Raw genomic sequence first — 17953 nt, 5'->3', positions numbered from 1 at the left:
CCATTGACAACCGAAATGCAGGGCTATAAACATAAGGGTGCAATACATCATGAGATAAGTCTGGAGAACATGTCCTCTACCAAAATGCACATGAATCTCTGGTACAGCTAAAATTCCAGAAACATGCTGGGGTTCCTTTTGCATGCTAAGCAGGGTCAAAAATGTGAGCACTATGTGGTTGCCCTTATATATCAGATGAGCTCTAAAGTTGAAAGGTTACATTTGTGAAATTGCGGCTGGGTTTCCTAGCACTTGATTCTAGCTCCTGCAAATCAAAGACTCCTAATTGAAATACGAATCCAACAATATGATAATCTTTCAGTAAAAAAAAAAAAAATGTGACTTCTGCACCCTTATCTGTTGAAGAGCTGACAGAGAAGTTCAGAGGCAGTTGTTTAACCAGACAAAATGATAGAGAAAATATGTTTTCAAATAAGATCATAAACCTTGAATAGTGCTTTATGGGAAGCAAATGTAAAGCAAAGGGCTGTCCTCTATTCTGTCTACCAGGTCTACTCCCCCCACCCCGGTGTGTATCCTCAGCCACTCACCTTTTAGGCAAGGGCTAGTGTCTTTCAGGACAGACCCAAACCCCAAATACCAAAACAGAATAAAGTAGTATCTTAGCATACTTTGAGATCAGACTGTTTCTGCAATACACAGTGCTGGGGGTGGGGGGGAGGTGTGGGGGGAAGGGAAAAGCAGCATACCAATGTAGTGAAATCTGGAAACAACAGCATATATACAGACACAAAAAAAGTTTGCATATTGCACAGAGCACTTGAAGATCATAAATCTATGCATGAGAAAGATGTAGTGGAAATTTTGGGGGGGATTAGAGTTTATTTTTGTCATCTCTGTGAGACAGCTACTCATTCATCCAGATCACAGCTAAGAAAAAAGCTGGTCACAGAAATTAGCAGTTTCAGCTCAGCAGCGAAGTCGCCAGCCTGTGAAGGCAGAGAGAAATTGACTAATTAGCAATGCGCACTAAAACTTGACGGTTCTTTATAGAGAGAGAGAAGAGAGAGGGAGAGAGAGGGAGAGAGAGGGAGAGGGAGGGAGGGGGGGCTCGCTTTTTCCCCTTCTTTCTTCCAAAGATGTTTGAAATCGCAGTCATTTACGCTCGACAATTTTTACAATAGCCTTGAGCCATAATTTTGCGAGTCTCTCCAGCATCCATCCCCCTGTATGGTCTCTCTCTACTGGCCAAGCACGACCGTTTCTCTCCCCAACCGTGGATTTCCTATTACTCTCGTTACGACTCACTGAGCCCCAGGCCCAAGGATAATGATGTGTTGTTTCTTGGTAGCATAATTTGTCACACGTACATTTTTTCTTCTTCTTCTCTTGCAGAAAGCTCTGCTCCCTCTCTCTCTCCCTCTCTCTCTCCCTCTCTCTTTCTCTCTTTTCTCCCTCTCCTACATTTTCTTGCTGTTGCTAATTCATGGTGATCAAATGATGTACGACAAAATAAATTGTAAAGAGTGACTGCCTGGAGTTGGGAACCAGAAGGTGTTTTCCCCCTCCCAAGGAGACAGCAAACCTTTAAAAAGGAAGGACAATTGATTTTTGGGGGGAGCTTAAGTGAGCCTTGACTTTGCAGCTGGTTGAGAGCAGGTAAGTTTCTGGCCTTGTGTCTGCCTTGTGTGTATTTTGTTCTGTCTTTTGGATTGTTGGAGGGGGAAGGGCCGGGGAGGGAGTCTTTCAGAGGGGTTGGGGGGGGTGGTAGTTGTATGGCAAACGCTCATAAAGAAAAAACTCCTATTGCAAGAAATAAGCAGATGAGGAGGAAAGGCAAGGGAGAAGAACAAGAAGGAAGGGGAATAGGAAAAGATGGGGCGGGGGGAGACAACGAAGCGGAGAGAGCTAGAGAGAGGTATGACCGGGTCCTCTTAAAGGGAGAGAGACTCTGTAAGATGTTTCAGGCAAGCCAGAGCTTTGGGGGCGGGCGTGGGGGTGCTGCCGGCGGAGGGAGCGCGAGGGAGGGTAGGGTCCACCTGGAACGGGATGGTAAAGTGAGTCGAAAGGAGCCCAGTCCGGTATAAATAGGAAGCCGGCGATCCAGGACCGGCGCCAGGCAGGGCAGAGTGAGCCGCAGTGGAAGGGGCAGGTCCGGCGGGATCCCTCTGAGCCGGGCGGCGGCGGCGGCTCTCCCGGGCGGGCGGGCCGGCGCGCGGGCGGGATGCAAGCAGAGGGTCCCTTTCTGCTCAGCCCTGGAAGGTGCAATTACAGGTTAAGGACCTGGCGTATCGATTTCGCCTCGCCTCCCCCACCCTGCCCTCCTCTGCCTAGATGCGGGCGGCTCAGACTTTTTACAGAAGTAGTTCCAGGGCCGGGGAAGTGGGGGTGCCCGAGTCGGGGGCCGCTGGGGGCTCTACCGAGGGAGTCAGAAGGGAGCTGCGGCTGCAGGCGACGATGCTGGGTGGGGCGCAGAGACCCCGCACCCCACTGCTCCCCCGCCCCCCCGCTCGTTCGACAGCCCCCACTCCTCCCCCAACACCTGCTTTCTAACTTGAACTTCTCATAGTTACTGGAGTTAAAGCGACTGCGCCTGGTGCCCGGGAGGGGAAACCGTGCACACGAATCCCTCCCGGCCTCCAGGCCTCCCGGCTCCCTCTCCAAACGCGTCCTCGCAGCCCCACTTCCTCCTCCTGAGTCCTCGGTGCCGCCCCGCGCTGGAAGGGGAGATAGATGCCTGAACTTCCGCGCTTTGAAATGAGCGAGGGGGGAGAGGGGGCCACCGGGTGGGGGTGGCGGTGGTGGAAGGATTCTCCTGCCAGGTTTAAAGGCATCTCTGGAAAATTAGCCAAACTGAGTGGTGACGGGGAAGCCAACAGTTTGCGAAGCAGGGAAGCGGGCAGGGCCAGGGTGAGGGAAATGAGCTCGAATTGATAAGGACAGCTCCCGCCTCTGCCGAGTCCACTGAGCGGGTCCTCACCGCGCTCCGCTGCACTTTCCCGGGAGAAGAAAGGGCTTTATCTCCTCCCTCAGACTATTAGCCTAGGAGTTTCTAGGGGCAGCATGGATAATCGAAGGGGGTCCCAGCTTTTGGAGAGCTAAGATTCGCACACCCCGCACGCTTGTCGGGCCCCTGTTCCTACCCCCTCCCCCAAACTGGGCCAACTGCGAAAAGCAAAGCTTCGGGCACAAGTTGACCTGGAACCTTCGCCGTCGGTCGCCTCTGAGCTTTCAGGGCACCCCCGGCTCCCCACTTCCCGGCCTTTCCCTTCATCTGGCCCGGCATGGACACGAGCCCACGAGGTGCCTCGGCCTCAGCCGCCACTTTGCCGTCGCTGCTGCCACTGCTGTTGCTGCCAACAGCCGAGCTGAGGTGGTTTTAGGAAAGTGAGGGACGAAGTGTGTGGGAGGTGGCGAGAGGAGCCGCAGGGCGCAGAACCGGCGCCGGGACCCCAGACAGGGCCCTTCTGGTGGCGCTCACGGATCCAGCGTCTTCGGACTTTCCTCCTAGGGTCGGGGTCCGGAGCGCGCCAGGAGGGAGTCAAGCTGAGCCTTGATTCTTGTTCTTCGCCCTCCCCTCCCCTCCACACCCTTCCCCACCCCGACCACACCCCACCCCCTCCACCATCCTGCTCCTCTCCCTCCCATCCCCCACCCCTGTCTGCCAGGTTGGAGGAGGGTTTAAAGCCAGGTGCACCGAGTCAGCTCGCCATGTCCAGATCCGGGGACAGGACCTCCACCTTCGACCCCAGCCACAGCGACAACCTGCTGCACGGCCTCAACCTGCTGTGGAGGAAGCAGCTGTTTTGCGACGTGACCCTGACGGCCCAGGGCCAGCAGTTCCATTGCCACAAGGCCGTGCTGGCCTCCTGCTCGCAGTACTTCCGATCGCTCTTCTCCAGCCACCCCCCTCTCGGGGGAGGGGTCGGCGGCCAGGACGGCCTGGGGGCCCCCAAGGACCAGCAGCAGCCGCCGCAGCAGCAGCCGTCACAGCAGCAGCAGCCGCCGCCGCAGGAGGAGCCCGGGACTCCTTCTTCCTCCCCCGACGACAAGCTGCTGACCAGCCCCCGGGCCATCAACAACCTGGTGCTGCAGGGCTGCTCGTCCATCGGGCTGCGCCTGGTGCTCGAGTACCTCTACACGGCCAACGTGACCCTGTCCCTGGACACCGTAGAGGAGGTGCTGTCGGTCAGCAAGATCCTGCACATCCCCCAGGTCACCAAGCTCTGCGTGCAGTTCCTCAACGACCAGATCTCGGTGCAGAACTACAAGCAGGTGTGCAAGATCGCCGCGCTGCATGGCCTGGAGGAGACCAAGAAGCTGGCCAACAAGTACCTGGTGGAGGATGTGCTGCTGCTCAACTTCGAGGAGATGCGCGCCCTGCTGGACTCGCTGCCGCCCCCCGTGGAGTCGGAGCTGGCGCTCTTCCAGATGTCCGTGCTGTGGCTGGAGCACGACCGCGAGACCCGCATGCAGTATGCGCCTGACCTCATGAAGCGCCTCCGCTTCGCCCTCATCCCGGCCCCGGAGCTGGTGGAGCGGGTCCAGTCAGTGGATTTCATGCGAACCGACCCGGTCTGCCAGAAGCTGCTGCTGGACGCCATGAACTACCACCTGATGCCCTTCAGGCAGCACTGCAGGCAGAGCCTGGCCAGCAGGTAGGAGACAACAAAGAGGAGGGCGGGGGAGGGGGGGTAGAGCCAGAGAGGCCGGAGGGAGGGGAGGGGGCAGGGAGGAGGGGAGAGATGGGTGGGCTGGGCAGGTGGCTCTGGCAGGATGAAAACAAACGCAAACAATTCAGAGTGTGTGGGGAAAGTTGATTTCAGAGTCCCTGAAAGGTCAATAGGGAACTGGCCTAACAGCATCCCTGAGCGCTCCAAAGCCGAGGTTCTAGATATCCCCAGAGCCGTAAACATGGGAATTGTGGACTCAGACTGAAATTGACAGGCAGGTGGGGCCAAAGGCCAGGACAGTTAGAAGTGTAGCTTTGGAAGTCTCTCTAAGCCAGCTCTCCCTACAAATCTTAAGATGGGCTTGCTCAAGAAAAAGGATCCTGTGGTGAGGAATGCCCACCCCACCCCTCCTCAGTTCTGCCTTGGGTGAGCAGAAGAGCCCAGGCGATGCTTGCAAAGGAAGGCTTTCATGGTCTTGCTGTCACACACTCAAGTTGTTTCTTCATGACTGGGATCTGCTCCCTGTCGATGTCAGAGCTCCAAAATGCTTTGTCTATTAGGGTCACTATTGGAAATGCTGGTATCATGTGCCCAGGCAAACTTTTCTATGCTGTGGAAAGCCTTTCCTTTTCACTTTTAAAGGAGAGTAAAGCAAGAGATTTCAGGGTGATGGGGTGAATCTTGCCTAGCAACTCCCATTTCTGAGAAGAGTGCAGTTGAAAATTGGGATGGAGGAGTGGAGAGGCTTCTAGCTCCAGTTGGTCTGTGTGCCTGCTCACCAGTGACAAAGAAGTTGGAGAGTTGTTGCTGCTTCTGTTGTTGCTAGTTAGAAATGTGGCTGTGTGTGTTGCAAGTAGGATTTCAGGGGAGAGAGAAATGATGCCTTTTAAAAATGCTGCTGAGATAAAAAGGCTGTAGGAATTGACAATCGTGTTTTATTGGCTCCAATTTTAAAACCATTTTTAATGAGCCCTAGCAAAGGGTTTCTTTCTCTTTTTAGAAAAGAGAAACAGTATCCTCTCAGTTTCTCATGATAAAACATCATGATTCCAGATGCCAGGCTACTCCAGCCTAACCACCAAAGTGTTACAAAGTGTAGCAAAGTACATGGTTTGAAAATCTAGCAGGGCATTTTCCCAATCAGAATGATGTCTAAAGAATGGGGCCCACCTTGTGCAGCCTCATAGAATTAAATGGTGTGTGTGTGTGTGTGTGTGTGTGTGTGTGTGTGTGTGTTTCATTATGTTTCCACCAGGCCTAGGTAACTAAAGTTTAAAGAAATGGAAGACATTCTCTACACTTTTTTAGGCAGCTCTAGTGTTAAGGAGAGGCCAACAGGAGGCATGAGAAATCTTGAACTTCTAACAAAACCCTGTAAGTTCATTTTTCTAACATCTGTGGGAGATGAGTTAACGAATCGTGTTGTCAAAAGATGATAATAGGACAATAGAAGAAACAAGAATCCAAATCCCCGTGTGCTTTTAACAGTGAGCACAAGAGGCCAGTGAGGAAAAAAACATGAAACGTATTTTTATTTTATTGGAATTTTTCGTTTGTCTAAAGATCCAAATGGCAAACTCAGTGTGATGGGCGATGGGCCTTGGTGATTAATATTTTGTCATTTAAATTTTTATCACTTTTAAATGACCTACAAGTATACTTCATTTAGCATATATCATACATAGTCAATAATTCAGACAACACAGTTATAGTTCTGAACATACATTTAGTCATACTTTTAAAAATATGTATAACACGGTATAAATTCAGAAACCCAGAGGAATAATAAAATTAAGATTTAACTTATTCTAACAGTAATTTTGGCAGAGGAGCTTTATAAATTTGATCCAGTAAATTTCTGAAGCCCTCAATGCACTTTTATCTAACAGGTATGTCCTAAGGTTCAATGTTAGAAGAGTTGACTTTCAAAATGCAAAATCCATTTCCCACTTTAGTCAAGATTCAGCACACCAGCTAGTGCCTGCTGGCTCTGTCCTGGTGGATGGCTGAGATACCAGGCTGCCTGGCTCCGTGATGACACCTTCCAGCTTCACTGGGCCACATCATTTGAAGGATATGTAGTGGTGTCTGATCACTGAATGCTTACAAGTGTCATGGATGCTGCAAGAATCTGATACTTCTGCAGTAGGAAGAAAACTGTATTTTCTTTTAAAAGAGAAAGATATAGAAAAGCAAATAGTTCATGCGAACCTATCATTGACCTCAAAATAATATAAGTTAGGTTTTATTCCTTTATTAGTAAAGGTACCATTTGGATTTTACAGACTAATTACATTATTTTAATTTTAATTCATAGGAAGAATGCCAAAATAACCATGAAGTTCCTAACTTTAAAGTAGACAGAAATGCTGTAAGTTGCAACCAACAGTATTAAATCAGCCCATTTATTATAGCATCAGTGTAATATAAAAATGTTCCCTTAGCCTTATATGTCATTTAACGGGGATAAATGTGTTAACCAATTGTTTTTGAGATTACATCACTTTCATTGAAGACAGTTGAATAGAAGGACCTTGTATTTATTACTTTTTATCCACCTGTAGTTTTTAAACTCTAAATATAAAAGAGTTTCTTAAATTCAGAGAGGGAGATGAAAATGTAAAATTGACCAGTCTTTTGGAATAAGTACAAAGTATAAGCAAATAGAATAACTTCAAAAGAGAATTTACTTGTTTAAGAGTATATTATCTATAGAAAGTAGAGATATTAATATAATCATAATTTAAGCATTTTAAAGATTATTAATTTTGAGTTTTTATTAAGCCTAGAAAAGTAAAGGAACCCAAGTATGAAATCTTTATACAAATACTCAAATTAACATAAAATGTTCCCCCTTGTTGCTTGGTTTTTCTAAGTATACCAGTTGCACTTAAATTCATATTCCATTTTACCAAACTTAACATAAGGACAATAAGTAAAATAAGAAACTTGTCACTCTGTATTCAAATACACACATAAGTAATTTAAGATGACAGGATTGACAAAGGATATAAAGTTTCAGTTAGACAGGAAGAATAAGTTTTAGTGATCTATTGCACCAGCAACGTGACCACAGTTAATAAAAAAGTATTACATATTTCAAAATTGCTAAAATAGTAGATTTGAAACATTCTCAACACAAAGAAATGATAAAGAGGTTAGGTGATGGATAGATTAAATCAGCTTGATTTAATCTTTCTACAAGTCAATATTGACATCATCTAAAGCATTAAAATTTAGTTTCATAAAGCGACATGATATGCAGTGTTTAGTATATTAAATGTAAATAACAGAAGACATAGTCTAAATTTAGCTTAAGTAACCCAAATAGTTTCTTTTTATTTACAGTTTGAAATTTTAATGTATAATTTAGCAATTATCCCAAATAAATCAAATTGGACTAGATATTAATTAACTGGATAAAATTAACTAACGTTTTACATTTTCATTGCACCTCACACAATATAACAAATAAATGCTTATTAAAAGTTGAATGAATTAAGATTATGAAAAAAGAAAGGCTCAATGTTGTACTTCATCAATACATTAATCTACATTACTATTGCACATAACAAAAGTTTACTGAACCTTCTCCAAGAAAAAACCTGTAATAGAAATACATTCATGAAAGTAATCATCTTTTTTAAACATTTAACAACTAGCTATTACATCCCATGTAGGGTTCCATATCGCAGTGTAGTTTTAAAGAAATTATATTTTATAAACAACAGGAGACTACCTAAGATTTCATTTACTACAAAACATAGTCTATTTATAGATTTCTCAGAAATTAATGTAAAAGTCTATTTAAACATCAAGGGTACTAATTATCTATCTGCTAAAATGACTTGCAATAATTAAAATGCCATTACATTTCCTAATATACAGTTTTGATTCCTGGTTTTGGTGCTTAGAAAGTGTTTCATTAAATGTAGGACAATATTTTCTGTTGGTTCTCTTTCTAAGAACTGAGTAATAACCTTAACAAAGCAAACTAATCTTGTATCCATGTATTCTCTAAATTGTTACTTCCCTTTATATCAATTTGATACCCTCAGATTAAAAATTGTTAGGTAGTTAAATTTTGTATCAGAAATTATTCAACCATTCAGAATACAATTTGTTTATTATCTGAAACAGGACCATTGATTACAAAATTACATCAACCGGTATGGGAGTCAAATAGTTACATCCTACAATCAGAAGGCAATTAAAAAGGATACTAATGCCTTGTATTGAAATAGAGGACTTACTGTTAAAAGTGGACATTTTCCAGTTTTAATTCATGCTTGTATTTTTACCATTTTTATGAACATGAGGTTCACTCATTACCTTAGCTAATTCTAAGCATCCCAATTTTCTTAACTTAAAAAACAGTAAAAAATGTGTTACCTTATTTACAACTGCTACTGCGTAACAGGTGATGTTGACGCACTTCACATACATTACTTAATTGAATTCTCATAACAGCCCAAGGTATGGGTACTATCATTAGCCTCATATAGATAAAAAACTGATGCACAGAGAAGTTAAGCATTGCTCCATGATTGCACAGCTGAACCCAGGCAGTGTGGCAAGTTTGTGTTGTCATTCACAGTGTGCTGTTTTTTACTATCACTCCCCAAATGCTAGCCAGGCTGAAATCTAGTAATTGACTGAAGAGTTATATGTAGACTTAAGATTTTTCTTTTAAAAAGAAACTTGTGAGGGTTAAATAGTAATGTATCTGACTTAAAAAAAAAATTAGGAGAGTTGTTTTTCCAGGCCAGGGGTCAGCAATTTTTTTCTATAAAAAGCAACACAGTGTTTATTTTTGGCTTTGGGGTCACAAGGTCTCTGTTGCAACTACACTACTCTTCACCTGTAGTGCAAAAACGCAACTGACAGTACATAAATGAATGGGCATTGCTGTGTTACAGTAAAACTGCATTTGTGGGCACTGAAATTTCATGTAATTTTCACATCATGAACTATTATTCTTTTAATTTTTTCAACACTTAAAAACATAAAAGACATTCTTAGCTTTCAGGCTATACAAAAATATAAAAATAGAACGTGGACTGGATTTATACTGTGAGCCACGGTTTGCCAACCCATGTACTAGGCACTTGGGATATATCAGTGAAGAAAATGGACAAAAACAATTTGCCCTTATTCTAGTGGAAAAAATCCCCATTAGTCTTCATCCTTCCATTTGGAAAGAACTCAAGTCTAAATAATTCTACCATGCTAAGTTAGAAGTTAATTTATCCAGAATATGACTTAAGGATTTGAATAGTGATCCTCGGAAGCTAAATAGTGATTAATTAAAACAATGGATGAGTTTCTTATTTTTTCAAGCATACTGGATATAAAACCTCCTAATGTAGAATGGTCATCATTATTCAAAAGAGGCTTAAATATTGTTTATATGATATTTTAATCATTTCGAGTAGGAAATCAAAGTAGGCGAGTATATTTAACACACTGTTTTTCTGAGGTTAACGGGCACATATTCAGCAAACTAATCTAGGCAAACTAATCTAAACTAAATGAACATGTGAACAATTATTTTTCTAAGTGTCAATCTGTATCTCCAGCTGCTTTGATCAAAGGGCATATGTTATCAGGATTCCTGACTTATGAGTGGATCAACTGGATTGAGTATAGATCCTGCCTGCCTTCTGCAAAGTGAACAACCTCTGGAGAAATACTTACCCCATTGTAGGTTTGTCTTATGTGTCTGTCTCAGACCCCAATAGACGGTGACTTCTCTGAATATTTGTAACCAAAGCACTTAACTCAGTGCCTGACCTTGATCCAAAAATGTGAGTTCGTTATAAATTGCTATTGGTCTTAAATATAACTGAGATAGACACTTAAGGTTGGTGCAGTATAGTGTGAATCAAAAAAGCTAATGTGCAATAAAAATATAGGTAATTTTAAAGATGATTACACACACGCAAACATACACACAACCTGTTGTTGGCCAATAATAATAGTAGCTATCACTGACTGAGCAACTACCACAAGCTTGACTTGAATCACTTACAAGCTTGAATCACTTACAGTGTTTCTAATCTTTACAGCACCCTTTAAGCCTTTTTAAAGACGAGAAAACTGGGACTCAGAGAAGATAAGTAATTTACCCAATTATCTGAATAGTGTTGAGTCAGAGGTCCTTATCACCAGGGAAATAACCCTGCCATTATGAGTGTATATTGGAGATGTGGCATTTACAAAAGACAAACTCTTATCTACACCTTCCACTTCTGTTTTATCACACCACAAAAGTCATTAAAAGTTCCTGCCATCTAACTCTTCTTCAGGCCACTCAACCAATGAAGAACGAGGGGAAGACATTAGAAAGCCAGAATTCTATCCTTCTGGTCTACAGCACTTAATTATTAGTTCTGAATTAAGGGGCTAAATAATAAGTTGCTGAGATTTGGCACTATAATATTGACTTACTAAAAATAGAATGAGCCAATGCACTTTAAATAAAGAAAAGAAAGAAAAATAAGAACTTTCTGTTTAACTATGAAAAAAAAAAAACCTTGAAGCTTGAATTTGAACCAAAAGTTGGTTTCCCTGGATTTCTGTGCACTGAAGTACTAAAGGGGTGTCAGATTTGTTTTTGTGACAGTAAAACACTATTCATGTTGGTGATACTTTCAGGTGATTAAATAACCAGGTAGAAGTTGGAATTATAAAAATACCTATATATTTTAATAACAAAATAAGACCTCTCTAACTGAAAATTTATTCTGTTTATATTTTGTTTCAAGAAAATCATTTTAACAATTGTTAGATCATAAATGTTTGTCTTCTCTCATTCATTTAGAATTCAGAAAATATGTTCATTTTCCATGTCCTTTCCATTGATTTCCAAGATAATTCACAATACAGGCATTACTAATGATGATTTCTTTAAATTAAAACAAAAAACCACTATTTTGATATGGGTAGGAGGGTGACTTAACCAGAGAAAGGCTGTCTGTTGTAATACAGATGATACAACGAGTGTGTTCAGTTTACTGTAAATACCAGAGAGGTTTATCTCTTCACAAATAATATTAATGCAAATAGGATTAGAACTGTTTGCAACATTAGAAGTAAAGCAGAAAGGTACTATGGAATGCCTACCATAAAAAGAGAAAATAAATTATAGGGTAATGAGAAAAAGAAGAAAAACAAGAAGTAAGAAAAATGCAAGGAAATAAGGGGTATCAAACAAGTTATTAAGAATGTGAACTATCTGAAAAAGGAAGAAAAAGAAGATGGGCAAGAAATTTCTAAAGACTGGAAATTAGGTGTTCAACATTGACAAATCAAGATAAGAACAAATCAAGAAACACTTAAATCATGGCATACCCAACCTTATATAATTTAGAGTTATAGACAGAGTTCCATTAAAAAGAAAAAAAAAAGTCAGTCCTCAAAAGAAAGAAAATATTTTCACAAGAAAAAAATGTCAATCATGGTACCTTACCACCCATAATACCATTTGGTTCAATAACTATGTATATGTAATCTGAGTTAATAAGTTTTTTTGTTGTTTTTTTTTAAATCCATTGTTGTGCTAGGTAATGCAGTAGTTTCAGAAGTCTCCAAGTTCAAAGGGGACAACCCATTCTGTGAATATAAGGAGATAAGCATATAACTGCATTCGTTGCAAAATCATCTTAATTCCCATGTAATTTGACCCGGCAAAAGACCTGAGAAGCAAGGAGAACTTCAGGACCTCTGACAGCTTTCTAAATGCAGGCCCATGACTGTGTCACACTGATAGTGGAAACTTGGAGGGATGCATTGCAATTTACTACTAATCAGAAGTTGTGCTATGGAATAACCCCCACATTTGTATTGAACGTATATGGTACATCAAGCTCTGAGCTAAGTTCTGAGATACACAGTTGAACAAGACAGCCACATTTCTGACTGCATGCAATTTACAGTAAAAAGAGAAAGAGTAAATAGTAACACAAAATAATCACACTGGCAATACATAACCTACAAGAGAAAAGTGTCATGGGCTGGGACACCCTATAACAGACAGCTGTAACCTTATCCGAGTGACTGGAGAAGACTTTCTCTGCAACAAAGGTATAAGATGAGCCTTGAAAGATGAGCCATTCTAAGTAATAGGCCTGGGGAGAAGGCAAAATATGCAATTGGAGAGGCAAAGCTGAGAGAAGACCATCTGCAAAACTCCCGGGCAGAAAAGAGCTTGGCACCTTCCAGGAACTAAAAAAAAAAAAAAAAAAAAGGATGTGTGGCTACATTTGTGGCAAGAGGGGTTGTCCAAATCATACAGGAAGTTGTAGGCCCTGCTAAGGATTATTTACTACATAGATACATTTTAAAATGGAAAAATCAGCATGTTTTTCAGTTGAACTGAAAAAATAAGTAATACTATTGTGGAAACACTGCTGCCTTTGAAATCATAAACCTAAATGAGTGGCCTGGCTCCACGTTAGCCGAGTCCTGCAGCAGTAAAATGGGTTAATAATTATAGTTCTAAATACTTACCAGCATTTGTAGAAAGATCAGCTGAGATTGTAGAAAAACTAAACATAAAATGCTGTTTTAAGTTTGTATATTATTAATTTTAAAAGACATATTTAGCAAAATTTACCTGAATGCACTTTTGCCTATCAAAAAATCACTAGGACATATTCATGATATCACTGATAGCACAGAAATAGTCAGAGACTGTTAACACCAGAGGAATGAAGTTGGAGGGAACCAAAGGTGAAACCAAGGGCATCAGAAGGAAATGGGAACATTAGAGTTTTCGAAAGCTCTCAGCAATTTATATTTCATTCTTCAAAAGGAAAATGATGGCCGGTTGAGTTATAAATGTCTTTCATTTTTTCCTTTCATAGAAGAGAGTTCCTCTTCTTTTTAATCTCATAAACTTAAGCTTAGAGGCTTTCTTTTCTGCTGCTCCCAAAGCCTTTCCCATGCATATGTCTGGCTTCTTTGCTCCCAGAGCGCCTGTGAGGGGTTGGTAAATTGCACCTGCGCGGGGACTCTGAACTTCCTCAGAGCTCAGCTGGGCCACCGTATGGAGACTGGCTCACTGGAGGCTGCAGAGAAGTGAACTGAAGAATTACAGTCGGTTTCACTTCCCTGCCTTATGTGCCTTCAGGTGCCTCTGAAGACAGGCGAGGCCAGTGAAATGGAGAGGAGGAAGAAGAGAGAAAGCAGCAATATCTGAGAAAAGTCCTTGAAAATGTAGAGGCATTGTTGAAAAATATGGAAAGATGGATGTGCATGTTTGTGTGTGTGTGTATGTGTGTGTGTGTGTGTATGTCTGTGTGTACACAGTCCAATCACATATTGTTGGGTGCTACCTTCATATTTTCTATAGAGTGATTTTTGAGATGTGTTTTTTTATCAGATAAAGTCTATTTTGAATGTCAGGGTCAGGGTGGGATGGTCCACAATTCACAATCTGGTGCTGAGTGAGGAATTATTAGGCTGGAGGGTCAATTTGTCACCAGAAAGAAAATAGTCATATTTGTAAATACTTCTTAGAACAAAACAACAGAGGGCTGTTTGGCTCTGATTTTGAGCACCCCTCAAAACCAACCACATCAGAGCATCCTGTGCAAAGCGATGGGATTAAAAAAGGGAATGTAAACCTGTGAGTCAGAGAGGGAAACTTTGAAGGAAACACTTTAATGCTATCAGGTGTACACTAGGCCCTCACCACTTTCTATTTCATATGCATTAACAGGAGTTCACTGATACAGTGAGAGATCCCAGTCGGTATGGGTGTATGACAGAGGCAGAAGTGTGTGCCCAGTAGCACAGATGAATTTGGTGGATTGGTTACTATAGCAACTGTACCACCATTGTCAGTGGCAATTCCTGTAATCTCCCTCTCCTAAGGTTTCATAAGCATTCACTCCAAAATGACGAGAGAGAGAGAGAGAGAAAGAGAGAGAGAGACAAGGTTATAATGCAGATATCTTAAAACAGCTATATTGTGTAGTAATTAAGACCTGAAAGCTAGACAAATGCTAGTTTAAATCTCACCTCTACCACTTACAAGCTGCTTCTCCTTGGATAATTTACTTAACCAATTTTCAGATGCCTTACCTATAAAATGTACATCATAATACCCACTTCATTAGGGCAATTCTAAATGTTAAAATAATGTATGTACATCACTTAGTATAGTGCCTGGCTATACATATTCAATGATTGATAGCTTGGATTTTTATAGGAATAGTTCCATTTATATATATATTTGCCTTTCTGTTCACTTGTTAGGACTTCCACTTCCATACAAAATGTTTAGAGTTGGATTTCCACAACGTGAGTATTGACACTATTCTGATAATGATTATGCTTCTGCTGAAGCATTATCCATTTTAGCCATCATTTTAAGTTCATGTTCATTTTATCCACCTTTGAGTGATATATAGGTCCCAAGCCAATCCTGGAATTTTATTCCATCCTTTTGATCTATTCATGCAATCAGAAAATTTAGAAAACCCATGGTAGATTCACATTGAGCAGCTTTATTGAGATGTAATTAATATACTATACAATTCACCCACTTAAAGAATATAATTCAATGGTTTTCAGTATATTCACAGAGTTGTGTGGCCATCACCACAATTTTAGAACATTTTAATCATTCCCTCCCCCAAAAACCCATATCTGTTAGCAATCACCAATCATTCCCTCACCACCACCATCATCCGCCCCACTTTCAGCCCTAGGTAACCACTAATCTACTTTCTGTCACCAGAGATTTGCCTATTCTGGACATTTCATATAAATAGAATCATACAATATGTGGGTTTTTTTGAATGGCTTCTTTCATGTAGTGTATTTGCAAGGTTCATCTATGTTGTCACAGGTAATAGTAATTCATTTATTTTTATGGCTGAATAATATTCCATTGTACAGATAAACTACATTTTGTTGTTTATCCATGGATGTGTGGGTTGTTTCCACTCTTTGCTATTATGAATAATGCTGCCCTGAGCATTCCTATACACGTGTTTTGTATGGACATATGTTTTCATTTCTCTTGGGTATGCATATACCCACTAGTGGGAATGCTGCCTCATATATTAATTCAGTTAACATTAAACAAATATTTAACCTTTTGAGGAACTGCCAGATGGCTTTTCAAAGCAGCTGCACCATTTTACATTTACACCAGCAGTTTATGACAGTTCCAATTGCTCCACATCTTCACCAATACTCATCTGTCTTTTTCATTATAACCATCTTAATAGACGTGAAGTAGTATCTCATGGTGGTTTGCATTCCCCGAATGGCTAATCATGTTGAGCATCTTTTCATGTGCTTATTGGCCACTTGCATATCTATTTTGAAAAATGTCTCTGGGCCTGGTGGTGCATGCTTATAGTTCCAGATACTCAGAGGCTGAGGCAGGAAAACTGCTTGAACCCAGGAGTTTGAGGCTGCAGTGAGCTATGATCGGTCCACTGCACTCCAGCCTGGGCAATAGAGCGAGACACCATCTCTAAAAACAAACAAAAAAACAACAAAAAGATACAAAAGAGAGAGAGAGAGAGATGTCTATTCAAATTCTTTGGCCATTTTTTTTTTAGTTGTGCTATGTGTCTGTTTATGATTAAGTTATAAATATCCTGTAAGCATCATAGGACTTCTTATGGTACCTAGATCACAGCTGGGGCCACCTTCTGCAGGAAAAGGTTATACTATTTGCAAAAATGAAAAGAAAATGCATGCAGATGTACAGTGCAAAATTCTCTAGATGCTTTTATATGACACTTATGACTTATTAAAAATCTTGGTATTTGGTGTGGCAGAGAAAAATATCTGTGATTGATTTTGGTATTGTTTGTTTTCATGTGATCATTTTAGCTTTGTTGACTTGGGCATCATATTTCTTAAATGATATTCTGGACTTGGATAAGCAAATCTTTCATTTCAAGGAAAATATTTTCATTACTCGACTTATTTACTTAAATTTTCTTAAAGACACATAAGAAATATTTTTTTCAAGCAATGTTAATACAATAATTATTTTAGGAAATAAGGTGAAATTGTTTTGACTTCCAAGACATGATAACTGATAAGAAGCACTATAGAAGAAGTACTGCATGTCAAAAGAAAACAAAACAAAAAACAGCAGCTCTAAGTTTAAAACGTTCCTTGTGGGGATCAGCAGGAAACAGCAAAGCACGGGATTTTCAGTCATGGCTGAGATTCAATGGAGGGCTTCACCACACATATCACCAAGTGGATTCCGACACGGAAAAGCTAAATTTATCATGAGAATAACTTATCCAGTTTCATCTTTCCTTTGCTACAGTCTCCTGGCAGTTTTCCTTAAGGACAAAAACTGCTGCTACTGCTGCTCTTGAAGAGAAATTACTTTTACTACTCTTAGTAAGTTGGGTACTGTTACTTCATTGTCGCTTCTAGTGTGTGGATATGGAAGATTGGCCAACAAATTGTTTCTTGGGCTTAATGTTTATGCTGCTGGATAGAACAATTTCTATTTTGATTATGTATCTTCATGAACAATCAAATTCTTGCTTTCTCTGAAAAGATTTACATCTTTGATAGATAAGAAAGAAGACTGAGCCACTATGACAGCTCTGAGTGCAAGATGGTAGGGATCATAGTGTGGGTTTCTTTATATTTCAGGGAGACAAGGTATTATCAAAAGTATGTGATAATTTCACAGGTTTTAGAATGCATTTTCAACAAATCCCAAGAATGCAGAAAACCTCTAGAAATTAGTCACATGTTTTTGTCTTTAGAAGATATCTTCTTCCCTTGGCAGAAGTTCTAGTCATGTAGAGAAGGTATCTAATTCTAGACAGTCACTTCAGAACACCTAGAATCCTGACAAACTTCAACTGGCATTCTTGTATTCAAAATTGAAAAGAGAAAATAGACATGCAATGCAAAACTGAAATATTTAAACACCACCCTTGAGGCACTTAAATAAATTCAAGATTTGGGATTTTTCCAGGGTTAAGGAGCAGCAAATGAAACCAACAGCAAGTAGTCTAGGTAAAAAATCTATCCCAGGAAAAGGGACACCTCTTGTGCAGGAAAGAGCCCCTCAAGCCTTCCATCAGTTTAATCAAACTGACAGTCCAACTTCCAGGAAACAGTCATTCTTTTGACCTATTAAGAGAAGGAATAATCTCACCTTAGAAAGGTTTTTTTTGAAAGTGTTTCACATTTGCATGTGTGTGTGTGTGTGTGAAGGAAACTCTAAACCCTAAAGTCTCCAAGTGGCTTAACAAAAATTTATTGTCTCCAATTTCTGGTGGTTGGAAGTTCAAGACCAAGGTGCCAGCAGGGTT

The 17953-nt window shown here is 41.1% G+C and overlaps 1 protein-coding gene across 1 annotated transcript in view; it reads left to right on the top strand.

The window, feature by feature from the left end:
* The first annotated feature begins 1068 nt into the window (after positions 1–1068).
* KLHL14 (kelch like family member 14) overlaps positions 1069–17953 on the top strand; it is a 99332-nt gene continuing 82447 nt past the window's right edge. Inside the window, exons 1-2 of the mRNA XM_031003574.3 lie at positions 1069–1620; positions 3630–4619. Coding sequence (XP_030859434.1) covers positions 3673–4619 — 947 coding nt within the window. The 5' untranslated portion in view covers positions 1069–1620; positions 3630–3672. The remainder of the gene's footprint in view (positions 1621–3629; positions 4620–17953) is intronic.

The sequence above is a fragment of the Gorilla gorilla genome, chromosome 17 (genome assembly GCF_029281585.2).
Source record: "Gorilla gorilla gorilla isolate KB3781 chromosome 17, NHGRI_mGorGor1-v2.1_pri, whole genome shotgun sequence".
Lineage (NCBI taxonomy): Eukaryota > Metazoa > Chordata > Mammalia > Primates > Hominidae > Gorilla > Gorilla gorilla.
The sequence above is the reverse complement of the archived record's forward strand: the minus strand, read 5'-3'. Positions and strand labels throughout refer to the sequence as shown.